The 19,273-nt window shown below is 35.5% G+C and overlaps 1 protein-coding gene across 3 annotated transcripts in view; it reads right to left on the bottom strand.

Moving 5' to 3' along the window:
- Positions 1-2,369: 2,369 nt before the first annotated feature.
- Prkg1 (protein kinase cGMP-dependent 1) overlaps positions 2,370-19,273 on the bottom strand; it is a 1,315,555-nt gene continuing 1,298,651 nt past the window's right edge. For all 3 annotated transcript variants that reach the window (XM_008831094.3, XM_008831093.3, XM_029562517.1), the window contains exons 15-18: positions 16,066-16,188; positions 15,921-15,983; positions 9,061-9,127; positions 2,370-6,927 (exon numbers count right to left, since the gene is read on the bottom strand). In XM_008831094.3, the coding sequence (XP_008829316.1) occupies positions 6,829-6,927; positions 9,061-9,127; positions 15,921-15,983; positions 16,066-16,188 (352 nt within the window). In that variant the 3' untranslated portion in view covers positions 2,370-6,828. The remainder of the gene's footprint in view (positions 6,928-9,060; positions 9,128-15,920; positions 15,984-16,065; positions 16,189-19,273) is intronic.

Genomic DNA, 19,273 nt, shown 5'->3' with positions numbered 1-19,273 from the left:
ATGGGGAGTTTTGATCTAGAAGCTTCCTCCCCACTGAATATTTTTCATAGTACCAGAAGATGCTAATCAGGCTGCTGGGGGAGAAAAAGCATCATCATTAGATCTTATTCATCTGTGGACATTGTGTGCTACAATATCAACTTGCCAGGAAAGATGTGCCCACTGCATGATTGTTGGGGGGTAACCAAGCATTTTCTAAATGGAGTTGAGGCCCACTCTGTGGGTGGGGGATATATACAAGCACCGTAAATCTGGTCAAAAGTCCATACAGGTCCTAGGGAGGAACTTTCTAGTGATATTTTGCTGAGTGGATATGTAGCCAAACTACCTTCTAATATTTATGTTTGTCTACTTAAACTAAGTGTTGCTCTCAGCCTTGGCCAGGGAAGTTTCTGTTTGCAGTGGGCAGTGCTTTACACAGAGACTCATAACTGGTCAAAGTGCTGAAAATAAGTGACTGTTTAATACTCAGCCCTAAGTGGAACATCTTTATCACCTCCAGGTTTCAGGGATCATCTGGAAGTGTGAACAGAAAGATTGAAAGAGCTGGAGAATGGAACTATGGGATCAGTAGGCATGGAAGAAGTGAGGAGGGTTATTGGGTGGGGAATATTATCACACTACCTTGTATACAAAATTGTTTAAAAATTAATCTAGAGATTGTGGTGTCTACCCAGTGCATATCTCCTTTCAGTCCAGATATTCCCTCTCTGTTCAGTTTGGTGGACTGAAACTGTGTCTCAGTGTCCCAGGGCCAGATCCATTTCCCTTTCCTCCTCCTCTTTTTATTGAATGAGGTTGAAGCTTAACCTGTTTGATTTTTCTAATGAGTATGTGACTAAATTTGTCTTTGCTCCATAGAGTCATGTTGCCTGAGAAACGGCTCTCAAGGATAAACAGTACTGTGTTATAGAATTTATAACTTGAAAAGGAGGAGTTATAGAACACGGAAAAAAACCCTTTCGGACTCGGAAAAAAGAATTTTAGTGTGTTGGCTGCCCTATCTTATGTACATGTGATGGTTAATCTTGTCAGCTTGATTTGATTGAGAAACACTTAACAGATTAGTAAAGGGCATTTATGAGTATACCTATGATGGCATTTCCAGGCACTATTCCACCCTGAGGACTCTGACCTAATGATTAGATTAATGATCCCTAGATGGACTCAGAATATGATGAAATAATTGGTAGTAAAAATGTGAGGTGGGATTTCTTAGAGGAAATAGGCAGGTCGATTATGACCTTGGGGCTGGATTTCACACTGGACCCTTCACACATTCTCTTTTCCCTGCTTCCTGGCTATCGTGATGTGAGCTGTTCTGTTCTACCACATCCTCTATATTTTGACAGACTGATGGCTATGAACCATTGAGACAAAATGAATCATTCTTTCTTTCAGATTTGTCCATCATGCATTTGGTCACAGTGGTGAGAAAAATACAGGGCATGTTTAAAGCTGACAATTGATTCATTCTTTTCTAGTTTATAAGTGACTCCTAAGAACATAATCGTTTAAATGTGTGCTTTCGACTTAACGCCACTGAAAACACTCAATGCAATGGTGGTGGAACAGCCATCTCTAGCCTTCTACCGTCTTTTTAATGAGGACAAATGTAGCAGTATACTGGAACTAAAACTATGACTAATTAAAAAGAAAAAAATCCTTTAAGGATCAAAAGAGATCATTCTTAGCTATAGGGTAGGAAAATCAACTTGATGGATACTAAAATTTTGTTACAGTTCCATTTCCAGAAGAAATAAAATTATTGGATTACTATATTAACATTGTATTTATTTTGAAGCTGTTTCATGGACTATCTAAGAAAGTCAACTGGAGGAAAATCTAGTTTAATTAATGGAGTTTCAATGAACTATCACTACTAGTGTCTGCTAATCGGACAAAGGCAGTCAAATTGAGGCAATCTGAATGCTAGTTTTAACATGTGAATCATTTCCTGAAGCAAGGTGCAAAGGCAGGCAGGAAAGACATGTTTATCATCATGTCAGAGAACTGAGTTTTATATTAATGTGGTCCTTCAAATCTGTGTTTTTCTCACATACGAAGTTTAGTAAGAGGATCCAATAGCAAAGATTCATGAAATTGTTTTACATATCAGATATTTCTGCTTTATGTGAATATATCTACTTGCTTTAGTGTTTTTATTAGATGGTCCAATGTTACCCCCACTGAATTCTTTAAAACAAATTGTTGAATTCATTTTATATTATACTATTTCAGGAAAGAGGCTTGTATTATAGAGCTTTTCTACACTGTTATAGTTACACTGTTATATGTGGTATCTTCATTATAATATGATAGCATATTAACTCTGTTATTTGCTTCATCTGGAATTAAACACAAATAAGTTCAAAAGTAATTATTTTTTTATTTCAACTCTATAAAGTATACAACAGGCACTCTGCAATTACAGCTGCAGGAAAAATACAAAGCAAATCAAAGCAGGTTAAGTTTATGAAAAGTTTTTAATCTACATCAAAAGAGTGCAAGTGGTCAGTGACCATTTGATGACAGTTTGTTGCATTCTAACAAAGGACTCTTTCATGTAGAACAAATTGTAAGAGGACAATCAGATAACCATAGCTGTAAGAATACAAAAGAACTGACCATTTGTAAAAACATCATACATTTAAAATAAACTTGATAAATGATGCTTAAAGAAATGTTCCTTTACTCAGAAAGCCCAAACCTCTGAGTCATGGTCAAGGTCCCAGAGCTCTGTCTGTTGATGCAGGGGCAGAAAAAGAGGAGGGCTAAACAACATACTTTCAATGTTTTGCTTTCAAGGTCTGTTAAAAACTTGCCTCATACACGATTTGCATACACAAGAACTCGGAGAAAGCATCCTGTTTTGTTGAGTGGTGCACCAAGATACATTTTCATCACTGATTTCATAATGAAGTGTGGTTAGCAGTCATTTTCAATTTTTGCTTTCGATTGGACCAATGTTGACGGTGTCTACAAAATGAGATGCGTTAGAACTTGACTGCACTATTCTTTATTTACTGAATCTGCACAGCTTAGCAAAACAGGAATACCTGTATACAGACTGATAGTATGTCATATATTAATTTGACCTGCACGTACACTTATACATTTCACAGAAATGACGCTGTATCTCATTAACAGATACACAGCTCTGGTACATTTAACAGAAATAAGATAACAACTTCATCATTTCTGTAATCATCAATATTATATAATAAAGGCTTATAAATCGTTAGCAGAAAGAACTGTAAAACGCAGCAAGCTAAGAAAGGACAACATTTTGAGGTGTGTTTGTCTTTATCATGCAGCATAACACCAAATTTGTTTTTTTAATAAGATGCCATGAATTTAAGGCACTTGCAACAATGCCAGATAGCCAGGTCTATACTACAGGACAGATGAATAACAGTACTGTTGACATAATTTTCAATAATACTGACAATTATGACATTGATTCAAGTCTACTTGGACCTAAAACATTATTTAATACAAATAAAATGAAATAATAATGCTGTGAAACACTAAAAAAAGTTATATGTTACCACAAAATATCACACAAAAATATTATTTACATAAATATTTGTTGTGGTCCTATTGTGAAAGAGAACGTTGTTATGGATAATGCACAGAACATCTCTGCTTTGTATAAAGTTGGTTTTGATACCTCTGTGTTCAATCTGGTAGCTGACTTTAAGTTCATCATCAGTTCTGTTATTTAGAAATGAAGTGAGAAAGATTAGCTCAGATATTCTACATGTGTAATTCACATGTACATTCTATAATATAAGAAAAAGTATGATTTGTGAAGATAATAATCAAAGTAAATTTCTTTTAACTGCTGTATGAATCTGACCCACATCTGAATAACAAGGTAATAAATTTAAAGAGCCAGAGATGAGAGTTTTTTAGGAATCATTTTCTCTAATGTGTGAATTCAATCTACCCAAAATATGATGATGTTCCTTCCTTGGCAGTTTTCAGTTTTCTGTGAGTTATGACACACAGAAAGCCCTATTTCCCACACTGAAACATGTTAGCAAGAAAGTCAGTTAGCAAATCGAACAAATTGGCACTATTCTAATTTATCCGAATGGTCTTTAGTGCAAGGAAATAAAACAGGGAACATGAAAAGGTAGAAAGTAAGATGTATTTTGTGAAGCTGATCATGAATTATAGCCCTAGTGTCTTCATTAAAGACAAGATTTAAATTCTTAAAACTCAGTGTGAAAATCTGATGAATGTTTTCTGTTAGCGATTCTTGGAAGATACAGTTCACCTTTATTTTTGGCGATTGCTTTAGACATTCTAATCAATGCTGTGGGTGAAATGAACAAAGATGTAGAACAGGTGGAGAAACAGCCCGTAGACACACTGTGATGAACGCTACTTCCTTCTCCTTCACAGAACACATGTATGCATGGGTTGTCTTAGACTTGAACCACACTCCTAAAACACACCGTCAGTGGTGGGGATTTGAGGGGATTTGAAAAGTTGTAGAGGCAGAGGTACTTTACAAATGACAAGACAACCTGAATATTCCAAAAAGATTTTAGCATATCTAAGCCACACTATCTTTCAACTAATGTTTTTGTACACTGATGATAATGTTGGAATTCTATGTTTTAAAACCCAATTAAAAGAAAAATAAATTTGAACTAGATTTTAGATTGATGTTTAATTTTACATTAATTGTCAAAATCTTCAGCTGTCTTGGGGAATAGATTACTCTTGAGAAATTGCTCATGAAGATGGAAAAACTCTAATACAATAACAATAATACCAGGACCAAAGTTTTAATTGCACTTTATTCTAATTATATGTACTTTCAGTAGTTTTAACGTTTAAAAGTTTTTAGAGTATTATATTTTGATAAGATAACATATTCTAAAGTAGTTTTGAGAATGAAAAAATCAAACAAAACATGATTTATTGGCTAGGCTATAGAGATCTAATAAACATTTTTTTGGTCTTTTTGAAGTAGGGTCTCCCTGTAGCCCCAGCTGTCCTGGAACTCATTATGTAGACCAGGGTGGCCTTGAACTCACAGAGATCCACCTGCCTCTGCCTCCCAAGTGCTGGGACTACAGGCATGTGCCACCATATTTTTATAGAAATTTCTACATTAGATTAAAAGAATCCCTCTGTAAAAAAGAGAAAACTTTATTCACACACAGTTGCACATCAGGATGACATTTGGGAAGGATCTACATTTGTCTGTGTAGGTATAATGCTACCTGTCCGGAAAAGCTCCTGGAAGGCTCTACTACTTACGAGAGCCAGCAATGGTCAGCTGACTGCCAACAATAAACTCAGTTGCATCTGATGATTCTTTTCTGTATGTGAAAAAAGACAAGAGTTTGATATTTTCAAGTCGAGTTTTTTGACTAATGTGAAATTTTGGGATTGTAGTTTCTCTGTTCTACTTAGATAAATCTAAATTAAAAAAATCAGTTCTCTGGTTCCTTTTCTAACTCCTTCCTACTTTGGTAAGCATCAGCTTATCCAGGGGAAGACATTCAACACCTGGCCAGGATCTTTTCTTCCTCCCTGACCTCAAATAAAAAAAGGTCCCAGGTCTAGTAAACTTTAATGCCTATGACTTCGTGCCTTCAAACTTTTTTATTTTTGTCTGTTTCGGTTCAGGCCTAAGACAAGAAACTAGTTTGAATCCATTTTAAAAAACCCTTCTCTCTCAACCTGGGCTATGTTGTAAAGGTGATGTCTGACAGGAATTTGGTTCAATGAATTTAGTGAGAATGCTTGTGTCTCTGGCTAGACATGTAATGATTAGAATTTGTGTCATCCATTCAGACACTGACGTTACAGATGAAAGATATACATAGCACCTATATAGTTTTCATTTTTATTTTTTGGATAGGTCTTCCTTCCTCCCCACCCTATCCCACCCCTGCCCCAAGGGTTTATTTTTATAAAAGGGCATATTTTAAGCCTCAGTTGAGGATATGTTAGGTAATAAATAAAGCCAATTCGCTGCTAGTCATTTCCAGGACCACCTTTAAGCACAGCATTTTTTAAAAATATGAAATGATGTTGTGAATTCTTTTTTTATTCCTCACTTTGTCATGCCAATTTCTCAAAAGAAACAAGAAATACCACGGACTTTTTTCAGTCCTCTGAAAAACACATGTCTATTCGCTCTGGGAGGCTTTGGCAGACGCCACAGCAGTTGTGCTTTTTTCTTATCAATGTTTAAAATCTGTCAGAAAGAAAAGGTAACATTCAGTCTTGTCATCAGCACTGCTGGGAAATAAAATCATGAAACTTCGAGCACTGGTTTGACATGAACTCTGTGACCCACAGATGTGTGGTCCTTTTTGTATGATATACACACCGGTGTGCAGTCACAGATTTCACACGCTTCCCTTGATGAAAGGGAATAGCCCAGGTTCTGTACCACAGTCATCTATCGTACCAAATATATTATTCTCCCATCTTCTTCATAATTCAGGCAAGATACAGACTCTTCTACTAGATTGAAGTGTTTCCTACAGACTTTCAAAATATAATCAGAGCAAAGCAAGATCATTGCAATAATAGAAAACATCATTTTACTGTGAAAGGCTTTGCTTCAGGACACCATGTCAACTGCTATTTTAGGTTCAAACATAAAACATGTAAAGAGCACTATCGTCATCTAAGCAATAAGTTCTAATGCCACTGTAGTTACTGGAGCAGCATCGATCAAAGGCATCATGGTGACCCCGAGCACTAATCTTCTCTCTTTCCCTCAAGTTTGCTGGCAGCTGTGTCTCAGAAGAAGCTGTCTTCAGCAAGGCAGAAGCAGGTAAGAGAAATGCATTAGAAGTCTATGTCCCAGCCTGAGTTGTCATCAGGTGGTGGTTCATCACTATCCTCAGGGAAACTGTCAAAATTGCTTGTGTCTGTGGGTGACGCAACCTGTGACATGAGAGAATGAACAGCAAGAGGCTTTTTATATTTTTATAGAATTCCGGGCTAGAACTTTATCTTCTTTTACTGAAAGAATAGTTCTTAAGTTATTTTTAAACATATGCACAAACATAAAACTGTATATATTAACAGGGTACATGTAAAATTTGATAGATGCATATATTCAGCAATATTTAAATCAGATTAAACATAAGTCTCCTTAAACATTTATAATTTCTTTACTGTGAAAACTTCCCAAATCCTTTCTTCTAGCTTTTAAAAAATAAAGCATATTATTACTGTTATCTTTAGTCCCCTACTATGTAATAGCATATTAGCTCTTTCTGTCCCTGTCAAATGTAGTACCTACACATCAACTAGTCTCTCCCAATCCTTACTTTCTCCAGTCTCTGGTAACCACCATTCTCCCAACTTTTGTAAGAGCGACTTTCTATAGATTACACGAGTGTGTTCTGTTTGCTCTGTACATATCTTTCTGTGCCTGACTCATTTATCTGAAGAAAACGATCTTCAGTTCTATCGAAGTTGTTACAAATGACAGGATTTCATCCTTTAATGCAATGGTACTATTCTATCAGGTATACATATCACATTTTCCATTCCTATTAGACTAGCCTTTTAAAGAGCATTTTTATTCATTCTCCATTCAAAGACAATTTTGGAACATCTACTATTAATGAGTATTTTGGTTTAAATTTAGGATAAATAATAGGAATAAAAATAGACATCATTCTTATCTTCCAAGGGTATCACTATATTGTGATGCATAGTATTACATTGTAGTAATAAATTGTGTAAATTAAACAGATAATCATAAAAATCTATATGAATTATAAACCATAGCCAGTGCTATTCAAAAAAGACTACATGGTGCTATGAAATATGAGTGATCATAAAATACCTCTTTGAAAAAATATTATTTTAGCCTAAGAATCTATGGTTCAATAAAGAGGGTATGGTACCCACCAAGGACCTGAGAGGGGTCCAAGTTCCAAAGAGGCTGCTGCATGAGGGGAATGGAACAGGATAGGGTAAAACCACAGAAGGGTGCAGAAGCAAGATACAGGGCCTGACTGGCCATACTGAAGATAATGTGCGTTTATAATAAAAGTATGATGAAAGTATCTTAAAAGTAAAATGATGTTCATTCTAAGTATAATAAAAGTTTAGAGTTTTGCTCTACAATTGAGCAAAATTCTTACAAATTTTCTGTGCTAAATCCAATATGCAGAGCATTAACACAAACTCATGTGATTATTCCCACTGTATTAAAAGTCCCCTTTATAAATTAAGGTAGGATAATATAATTTAGATTTAACATCTTGCTCTTCCAGTTTTTTTTCACTGCTCTTATTCTGAAACCAAAACTTCATTAATGTTATTGGGATCTGTGATGTGAGATGTGGCAATAGTATTTCTATTTTGCTTCATGACTGAAAAAATTAGCAGAGAAATAAAGGGAAAATGTTTTTATGTACAAAGAAATATTGAATTAATCCTAGAAAGAAACATACAAATGAATGTCATAGGACCACAAATCAACTTCTTACTCTTTAACTAAAGTGCAGGGGGTTTTACTAAGTAGGGTCAGTACTGGTGAAAAATATAAATTGAATCAGTTGAAGTCTATTTCAGGTAATGTGTTTACAGTCCCCTTGATGAACTGTTTTTTGCTTTTTGTTTTTAAGAAAATCTTATGTTAAGTAAAGACTTATCTTTTATATACTAAAAGAAAGAAGAAAGAAAACATGACTTCAAAGTCACATTGTGGTAACGCAAGAGGAACATTTGGCGGTGTAAATGAAACAACACTGCCAATTCTTTGTAATTTATCTACAGATGCACATAGTTAACACGCATTGTACAAAAGCTAACATGTATCAATAATACAAATTTGAATTCAAATGAGGAATCTAAACATATGAAGATAAAAATGTATAATAATCATCCCAAAATTTGTCTGTATTATTTAAGTTTGGATATTAGAAATTATTATTATTTGACTGTGGTGCTTTATACTTTTGTAATCTGATCATAATAAAACTCTAAAAATAACAAATTTTTGTTGATTTAAAAATACCATAAAATATGTGACAGTTATAAGCTGAAAACTCTACTTACACTTGGTATAATGGGAGGTGTCAAGGTACCTTTTCTTAAGCCTTCCCAATTAAAGCCCTCAAACCATCTAAGAAACAAAAACAGAAGATGATTAAAGGTATTGTATCTCTGCTAAAATGACCTCATCACATGTTTGATATACATGATAAACAGAAAGTGGTTAAACAAACATTTTCATATGATAAAATGTCTTCCATTTAATTGCCATCTTTTTTTTTCTTCATACAGTCTAGGATGGCCACAGATTTGCAATGTATGGGGCTGGAGAAACGGCTCAGCGGTTAAGAGCACTGTATGCTCTTGCAGAGGACCTGGGTTCAATTCTCAGCACCCACATGGCTGCTAACAACCATCCATAATTCCAGTTCCAGGGGATCTGATGCCCGTTTCTGACCTCTGCAGGCATTGCACGACATGGGTACACTTACACATATGCAGGCAAAATACTCATATACATAAAATAAAAATAACAAATAAAATATGAAAAGATTTGCAATGTAGCTGATTATGACCTTGAACGACTGCCTCCACTCCTGTGTTGGGACTGCAGATGTATGCCACCATACCTGGCTCAGTTGTTTTCAATGAACTTGCTTTATAAAATGATTAAAGTCATTAAAATAATTTTAAAGGTACATAGAGTATAATTGTCAAATTTAAATACCAACTTACCATTCAATCTTTTTTTCTTATAATTTCAATCATGTTTGCATGCCTGTGTTCTTGCACTAATTTAATAGATACATAATGTGCTTAGCTCTATGCCTTACGTGAATATTTCCATATTTGCCACTGAATCCCTGTGCCAGTGGCAGCTGGTGTAGAAGATTGGAGACACAGTTTTACATTGTACACTGCAGTCTCAGGAGGTCTTTCAAACACACACCTCTATTCAGGTGAAAATAGGATTCTTGACTTCACTAAGAAGGAAGTTCAGATAAGCCAGTATGAAGCAGAGCTAGATTTTGTTAGAAATATATTTTGATATAAATTTAGGCATGGGGGTGACTAGAAAGAGAGACACTTGGAAAGAATAAGACTCAGATATGGATGTGAGATTCTCAAGAGTAGTTCTAAGCATCTTAGCAATAGTCATATATAAGATTTCTGTAGCTTTCAAGTTGCATTTCAAAACGTTGCTAAGAAATGTCTTCCCTTACCCCTTTCCCCCCTTTTTTGGGGCCTTTTTTATTTTGGTGGAGGGTGACAGCATCTCCCAGTAGCCCCAGCTGGCCTGGAACTCACTATGTAGACCGGACTGGCCTCGAACTCACGGAGCTCCACCTGCCTCTGCCTCTGGAGTGCTGGGACTAAAGGTGTGAGCCACCACGCCTGGCTTCCCCTCTTTTTGATAAATGAGATTACAGGGTGGCCCCAGGGATACCTTGGTTAGGATTACAATCTGATAAGGTAAAACATGGATCACAAAGGTTTTCACAAAGGAATTTAGACATGTCTCCTCATAAAAATGGAATATTTTATGAGAGTCTTATAAAATTGTAGGCATATAGAAGGGAATGTTGAAAAGTCATATACAACTTAGGTTTTAAGTATGATTTGCTGCTATTTTACCATTCTTGTCTGAAACATCTCTGGAGGGAATATTGTCTCCCTCCAGGTACCTTCGCAGGAAGTGCTAGAGTCCTTGACTCACTTGTGAGATAATTTGACCAGATCTGGGGGTGGGGGGCTCCTTTCCCTTTCCATGGACCCTAAAATTTCCTTGCCTTTATATCTTACTTCAATATGACAAGAAAATGGTGCAGAGTACAGTCTTTTTCAGATAGCACCAGAATCTTCCACATTAGAACTAATTCTTGTTTCCTGCATTTTCTAAAAGCTAACTGAACTCACATTTGTTTTTGTCTCTTGGTTTGTTTGTCTAACTGTCCCAGAAATTTACAACCTTATCAAAGGAATTTATCTACTGAAATACTTATGAATATGCCAAAGACCTGCTACGAATTTGACATAAGCATTTGATAATGGCAGAAAACCCTTTTAAAACAAAAACCAGAACAAATCACACAAAAACTTTTGTGCTTCAGCAGGTGGGCCTCATCTAATAGGCAAATAACATTCTTTCTATTAAAGAAGGGAAAGATGAGGAAAATGGGATAGGAAGAGACACCTATAGTGATGGGAAAAGTCTAATTAGCTAAGGCTGCATATTTGTTACCTGGGTCCTTTCACTTCAGTGTTCTGACTACAGACTCAAGTAGTATTTAATAAGTGCCCCTGGCACTTATTAAAGAGAGGAGTCCATTAGCACTACCCACACCCTATTCCTGGGGCAGATGGAGCAATAGCTAGTTTTCTAGAAGGTCATCAACATCAAGACTGACCCACTGTTTTCCAAAGCTACTGTTGTGCTTCCAAAAGAGTTGCCCAAAAAACTCATTTTCTAAGTTTTAGGTAAAGAGAAAGGAATCATCCAGTAAGAAAAAGACATAGAAAGTTATAGATATGAAATTTTTGGTAAAGAAGCTTATAGATAAAAGAAAATGCTTTTTATGACAAAAGATTTCAGAGAATAATTTTTCTCTAAAGTAAAGAATGGAAATTGAAAAAAAAAGGAAATTGAGACAATAAGGACAAAACCAGGAAGCTTAAGAATATTTTAAATGGTTCAAATCAGTCATAAAAAGATTTATGGAAGAAGAAAAACTTACAGACAGATGGTTTGATGTGATCAAGTTTATTATAATTAAAGACTTTTAAATGTTTGGGATCATGTTTTGCTTGGTTTTTATTTCATCAATCAATTTCCTCCAGAAATTAGGAGGAAACTGCAAAACCAGGCAGTGAGACCTACATGTTCCCTTAGATCAACTATTAAATTTGGCTTTTAGGATTTTCAATAACAGAGATGAAATAGAGACAGTCAAAAAGGCCTAGAGGAAGCAATAACAAAAAAAGAACAAGTCCAGTTGATGTTTTTAGCCTGGTGAACAATACATTTCTCCAGATAAGTACCTACTACCTGAGAGAAACCCCAGGTAGAAGAGTGAGGCAATGTCTGTGGATACAGGACCCTGGAAAAGAACTGGCGTCCTTAGGGTTCTGAAAACAACAACAACAACAATAACAACAACAACAACAAAACTCAAATCCCAAAAATACATTGTCCATGCTGCAAAGAGAGAAAACACTGTATCTACAGTAAGAGACAGTGTAAGACAGTGTAAGAGACAGTGTCATACCCACTTAAGGAACTATGTATGGACTTTCAGCTTCGATGATAATTACATTTGAAGAGCGACGTTGTCTAAGGTTTTATAGTAAAAGTCTCACTCCAAAACTTGTAGCCAGCCATTGAGGTGCCTTAGATAACTCTTGACAGGTAAAAAAGTTGATTCTATTTTCAGTACTGGGACTTTGTTCTTTGTTTTATTCAATAACCTAGGACCCCTTACTAAATAAACTTGTATGGTAACCAGTATTGATAAGAATGCCCTAAAGCCAAAAGAGTTATGATTATCTGCTCCACCTGATAATAAGTTGGGAATTTGCGACTTGGAAAATCCTTGTGCCTTATGTGTAGAATAATGAATGATAAAATATAACATTGGGACTCATCTCTTAAAAGCTAGGGGGCATTCCAAGACCCACAGCTTACTTATCAGCTAGATCCTATAATGTGGATAATAAGACACTTATAGTCCATAGCAGCTGTAGCAATGCTGGTACATGATACTGCAGAAATGACTCCATGCCTGTTCCAGGAGCAAATGTAAACCCATCTTGTTCAGAAGCACAGAAGACATGGACCACCAGTGAGGATACAGGCTGACTGAAAATGCCTAGTGGACTTAAGGACAACAGAAGACTCTGTTGTCTGAAAAGATCAGTGGACACTTATTCAGGAACTTCCACAATCCATGCCACCCAAGCAGAAAGTTAGTTATTCTCATTTGTGTCTTTGAGATTAAAAAAAGAATTATTAAATCTAAAGTCCAAAAAGTCATAAATGCCTGTCTGCTCTGTCTCCAGAATTACCCAGGAGGTGGAACTAAGCTGCTACCTTTCCTTAACCTATTACAGAGGACAGCACATTTGGAGAAAAAGGTAGGCAAGTAGATCTTTACTCAAATGCTTCCCTATCAAGGCTGTAAATGTCTTCTGGTGATTGTTGATGCCTTCTCAGAGAAACAGAGATCTAATCCTACCCAGACTGAAAGAACTCCCGGTCTGATGTTTTATAATCAAACCTGTCCCCACTGAATCCTCCCAGCCTCAGAACATCTTGAGAACATGGTCACTTACTCCGGCCAATTCTGAAAAGATAAACACATTTTTCAAATGAGGAAAAGAAAAAAAAACCTTTAACTTTCTAAATGTCAAAATGGTTCACATTTATAAATCTATGTTTTGTTTTTTGTTTAGGGACTGTTAGCATGGTACATACTCAGAAATTACAATCTCACAGTATTTCCTTTTTAATTTATTGCACCTCTGGATTCCTTCTTGGAATGGTTCTTTTGTTTTGCCACATCCTTAACAGATAAGCCATCAGTATGTTTTATTAAAGCCCAAGGGGTTTTATTCTAAAACTCAAAAGGTATACATGGGGAGCTGGAGGGGGAAAACAAGGGGTGGATGTGATCATTCTCCATTGTGTGCATGTTTGAATGTCTCAAAGAAGAAATTTCTTCAAATATGATACAGACAATGACTCTTAATGCTCTGATAGGAGAACCTGTGCCGTTCCTTGTTACAGTCTTGTGTATATGTACATGACAAGTTAGGCAATGTGTCCTCAGTATAGTTTAGGTGATATTCTACCGTAAGTTCCAATAATTTATTAGCATCATGATTATCAGGCACCTCTTGATAAAGAGGCCCTGATATTTTCATCACTAATTTTAACACAACAATCTACTGTATGCTTTCTTGTTTAGATGGTCAGATGTCCTAATGACTTCATCTCTTCATGATTCCCATGGAATGATTGATCCTCTAGTCTCCAAGCTCAGATCCTCTGTCTTCCTCAGATCAGGCAGATTAAGACTTTTGATTTCTGCATATGCAGTGTTTCCAGCTCTGTTCAGTAGTGAAGACATTTTATAAAACAGATCTTTGACAATCATCTACCCTTAAGATTAAGGAATCAAAGTTTCAGAGGTGGAAATTGAGAGCAAGATGAAAAGACAGAGAAAATTAAGACATGAGAAAGAGAAGGAACCTCTCACTCTGGAGTATGTTAAAATTCTCTCATTATCTAAGGTTCAAGAACCCCATTACAATCAACATTTTCTATCAAGTTTACTTACATAAAGACAATATTTCCTTTATGCAGAGTTTTCAAATAGCAATGTTGTTATAATAGTGATGAATTTGCTTATGGCTTAAGTCTGCACGGTCTTTCTCCTTTTCCAGCTATAAACCTATAATTTTCTAAGATTTTCATAAGAAACCCATTTGTAGTAAAAGACATGTCATAACCCCAAGTGCAAGCCTTGTGACCCAAAGTTTTACTTTATCAGAATGTAGTCCTATCCAAGGCATCTCCGGAGCTACCCTATATTCCCATTTGCCAAAAAGAGGGGAAAAGGAACTATAGTTTCTTTTTTTTTTAATTTTTATTTATTTTTATTTTATGTGTATGTGTATGTGTGCAATACCTACATGTAGGTAAGTGTACCTGTGTTGTGCAATGCCCACGGAGGTCAGAAGAGGCTGTGGGTTCCCTGGGACTGGAGTTATGGACAGTTGTTAGCTGCCATGTGGGTGCTGGGATTCGAACCCGGGTCTTCTGTAAGAACAACCAGTGTTCTTAACTGCTCAGCCATCTCTCCAGCCCCTGTTCTGTTTTTTTTTTTAAAAGACAGGGCTTCATATTGTAGGTCAGGCTGGTCTTGACTCAGTGGTTAGCTTATTTTTATTTTATGTGTATGCGTGTATTGCCTGCGTGTAGGTAAGTGCACCCATGTTGTACAATGCCTGCAGAGGTCAGAAGAGGCTGTCAGATCCCCTGGAACTGGAGTTACAGACAGTTGTTAGCTGTTATGTGGGTGCTGGGATTTGAACCCAGGTCTTCTGCAAGAACAACTAGTGTTCTTAACTGCTGAGCCATCTCTCCACCTCATGGAACTGTAAAGCTTCTTAATAACCCCTTAAATATAACTTGAGAGTCACCAAAATTGTACATATGGCTACTGCTAAGACACTAGAGTGTGACTCTACCCACACTTAGATATACCTTATTCTGTCCAAGTTCTCTCTTCGTATTAGCTCTTATGGTTCAATCTATGTCAAAAATCTCTTCCTAATAAACCCCAACTCTGCTTCATCCTAGCTTGCCCTGAAATGCTTTTGCACAGCAAAGTCAAAAATCCTATTTCACCTGTGTAAAATGCGTATCTGGAAGAACTTTTCAGGCTGTTGCAAATGCCTGCATGGAGTTGTGTCTCTAGTTCTTGATCCCACAGCCATCAATACTATTATATGATGGATAGATGATTAGAAATAGCTGCCTTACCTTTCATTTAAAAATGAGATATGTAAAAAATGAGATATGGTCCAGTATAAATTGTGCTTCAGAGAATAAAATCTCAAAATTATCACTATATATTTTCTTATTGTGTCAGGGGAAAAACAATAAATACCTGCTAGTGTAAGTTGAGAGAAACTGAGCCAATGAATTTTTTTTCTTAAATTGTAAAAAGTTATCAGATGTTGATAAATAAATTTCCAGATACACATAGAAAAGTTTTAAAAGGATGACATGTCTAAACACTTTTTGGATGTTCTAGCCAATAACTTAAAAAAAAAAAAAGAAAAAAAAAACCCTTAGGAATTTTCATTTTCTGAATTTGTGAATCTAAAATTTTATGTTTATATGCATAAAAAATACTTACTTGTGTTTCTGAATGTCTTTCACTCCATTTTTCAAATTTCCTAACCTTTCTGATGGATTATCCCTAAAAATAAAATAACCATTTTGTGAAAAATTGAATATTTTCACATTATGATCCTTTTAAAAATGGTTATTCAAACACTTACCTGCATAGTTTTTTAATTAAATTAGCAGCATTTTTAGCAATCTTCTTCGGAAATTCTATCATGTCAATCCCCCGCAGTATGATGTTATAGGTTTTCATAGGATCTGGGCCTGAGAAAGGTGGGCTGAGAGAATGAAAAACAGAGGAAGAGACAGATTTTCACTCTGACTAAGAGGAGGAGAGTGGTTATGATTTCACAAATGAGTCGATTCTTATGCTAGGACTTACATTAGTTATGAAAAGGGAATGAAATATAAATATTAACAAAGCGCTGTGGAAGCCCTGCCGAGTCGGTATTTGGCAAACAATGAACTGGTGCAATTTGTTTAAGGTAGCTCTCCTTCCTGCTGCCTGTGTTTGGGCACCGTTGTGTCATCCGAACGCTCCGGCTTTTTTCACAATGACTCTCTGGGAGATTATCATAGGCTTCGAAGTTCCTTCTCCAGAAATTATCTTCCAAATACAGATTTGTATGTCTTTGAGGAATAAATCTTATGCATTATTTTATTTTAGCACCTCGTCATTATTAATATCAGTTTGAATTCTTTCCTTTTGAGTTGTGATAGCACTTGTCAACTCTTTTATGTGTGACTTTCTATTTACTTTAATATATTATTAGTTAATAATTGCAATTTTAATCACCATTAGGTAGATAAATATGCAATTCTGTTTAATCTCTTGAGTTCCTACTTCTCTGTGTGATATTGTGATTGAATATTCTCTTTACTCTTTTGACTTGTCAGTTTTTGATCTTTAGTTTAAAAAATGAGAAAACTCTTCAGAATTTTTGTTTATTAATTTAGCGCTTTCTAATTCATGACTTTGGTTTTATATTTGTGTTTATTTTAGACAACTAAAATAATTTATCAAAGATGTCTTTTGTGGATTTTATAAATTATACATGTTTTATTTTACTCTAAGATAGTTATATAGCGTATAAGACAAAATTGCTGAGTCTAAAATAAATTATGTAATGCCCCAAGATATTAATAACAGTCAACATTTGATGAGAATATTTTGTAAAATTTTCTGCACACAGACAGAATTTTGTGTGCATATTAAAATAAAAATATGTTCATTTTAATTTTGATTTAAGCAGAGGAATAACAACATTGAAAGAAATATTAAATTTGAATGTGTAGCTCTTCAGGAATATCATCAATTCCTAAAATACTGCTCTAAAATGAAAAAAAATTAAACTTTTAATTTTGTAATAACAGTTTCAATTATGAAAAAAGTTAAGATTTTTAAGTTTGAATGATGAAAAATAAATATAACTATAGCTGTTCCAGCCTCCTTCTCACATGCCGATTTTGTTGGCTTTGGTTAAAATGGTTAAAGAATATAATATTCATGTTCTATTAAATAACAAATTTAAATTATTTAATCTGCCTTCTAATTATTTATATTAACAGAAAAACATTCTCAATCCATTTTCCAGTTTCTCTGATCTTGGTTACTCTGGCTCTCCTTTTTTCCCTCAGAATGACATAGCTCTTGATATGTTATCTCTGAGCCATAAGGTTGCTGTAGGAAAGGCTCAGTCAGACTAGATCTCTATTCCTCTGCACAGCCATCCCTGTGCATCATGCTTTTGTGCTTCTCCTATTGATACGAGTACTTCTCAATGTTGAATTTGAAAAATCCTTCAGCACCTCATGGCATTTTAATCTGAGCATTCTACCATGGTCACTGCAGAGTCAAAGGATGTAGTGAGTCAAATATTTATGCCTTAATTTATATAATTAAGTATATTTTCTATCCTGTTTGTACTATTCTGTTTTACTCATACGCATGATTGATTCGTTTATTTCCTTTGACATCTGTATCATCTTTTAGGAATTTCCTTGCAGAACAATTATAGGCTCATGGCTATAATTCCAGAACTTGGGAAGCAAAGGAAAGAGGATTTCCTAGATTTTGATGCCTGGCTGGGTTACATACTGAGTTCCAGGCCAGCCTGGCTACAGTGAGAACATACTGAAAAGCAAAACAAAACAAACAAAATGAACAAATAACAAAACAAAAATTCCATGTCATTTTGTTTCCTTTTAAGTGTTTCCCAAATTTATCTGTTATTTCCATAGATACTTATTTTTCACTATCACTCCAATTTGTTTGTTTTTAAACTTTTAAAAATATATATTTTAGTAGAAGCATAGAAACTTTATACAATTGGGTTACAATGATATATTTGGGTAGATGAATATATTGAATAATATTTAAATCAGGTTAAATACATATCTCAAATATTTTATATTTCCTTATACTGACAACTTTCAAATTCCTTCCTCTTAGCACTTTGAAATGTACATTACATCACTGTTTGTCATCATCCCAGTGTGCAATAGCACGCTACAACTTTTGCTTCTGTCTAAGCATAACTCATACCCACGGCAACCTCTCTCCAAGCCTCCTGTTCTCTTCCTCTCCTTGACTGCCTCTCCTCTCCTTTGGCTTCCTCTCCTTGATTTCCTCCCCTGACCCCAGATCAGGTGTTTCAGATTCCACCTATGAGTGCATTCCTAGAGGCCTTGTCTTTTGTGTCTGGCCTGTCCTACTCAACATAGTGATCTTCAGTTCCATTCACATTGCTGTCTGTGGCTGGCTAGTATTCTTTATCACGTATCACTTGATGGAGAGTTAAGTTGTTTCTATTTCTTGACTATTCAAAATGTTTAGACCAACTTGAGAGCACAGATGTCTTTGACATCTGGTTTCATTTCCTTTGGGTGATACCTAATAGTGAGATTGCTGGATCGTATGTTACTTCTATTTTATTTTTTAGGAAAGCTGTGCCTCTCTGAGAAATTCCCTTTCCCTTCCTTTCTACATCTACCTTCTATTCACCTCTAAGGTTTAGCCATGGCCTTATATTGTCCAGAAGCCTTCACATTAGCTGTCTTCTTCTGAACTCCATAGCTCATAGCAACCTGGTTCCTCAGTGCCCACCACAACTATCATGGTACTGTATTCATTTTTCTTTTAGTATTATTTCCTGATGTGCTTGTAGCATGTTTTATGCTATGTAGTATATCTAGTGGCTATTTTAACTGTCACTGATTGTAATATTATGCAAACAATGAGAAATCACTCACATTTCATTTACATGTAAATACTGTTAACAGGCCCTCCTGCTTCTATGGAAATATGATCCTAGAAATTTTGATGTGATTATCATACCCCTTACTTAATTGTTAGCTAAATGA

Source organism: Nannospalax galili, unplaced genomic scaffold (assembly GCF_000622305.1).
Source record: "Nannospalax galili isolate Female #2095 unplaced genomic scaffold, S.galili_v1.0 scaffold175, whole genome shotgun sequence".
In the NCBI taxonomy this organism is placed as follows: domain Eukaryota; kingdom Metazoa; phylum Chordata; class Mammalia; order Rodentia; family Spalacidae; genus Nannospalax; species Nannospalax galili.
This window is presented reverse-complemented; position numbering and strand designations above follow the sequence as displayed.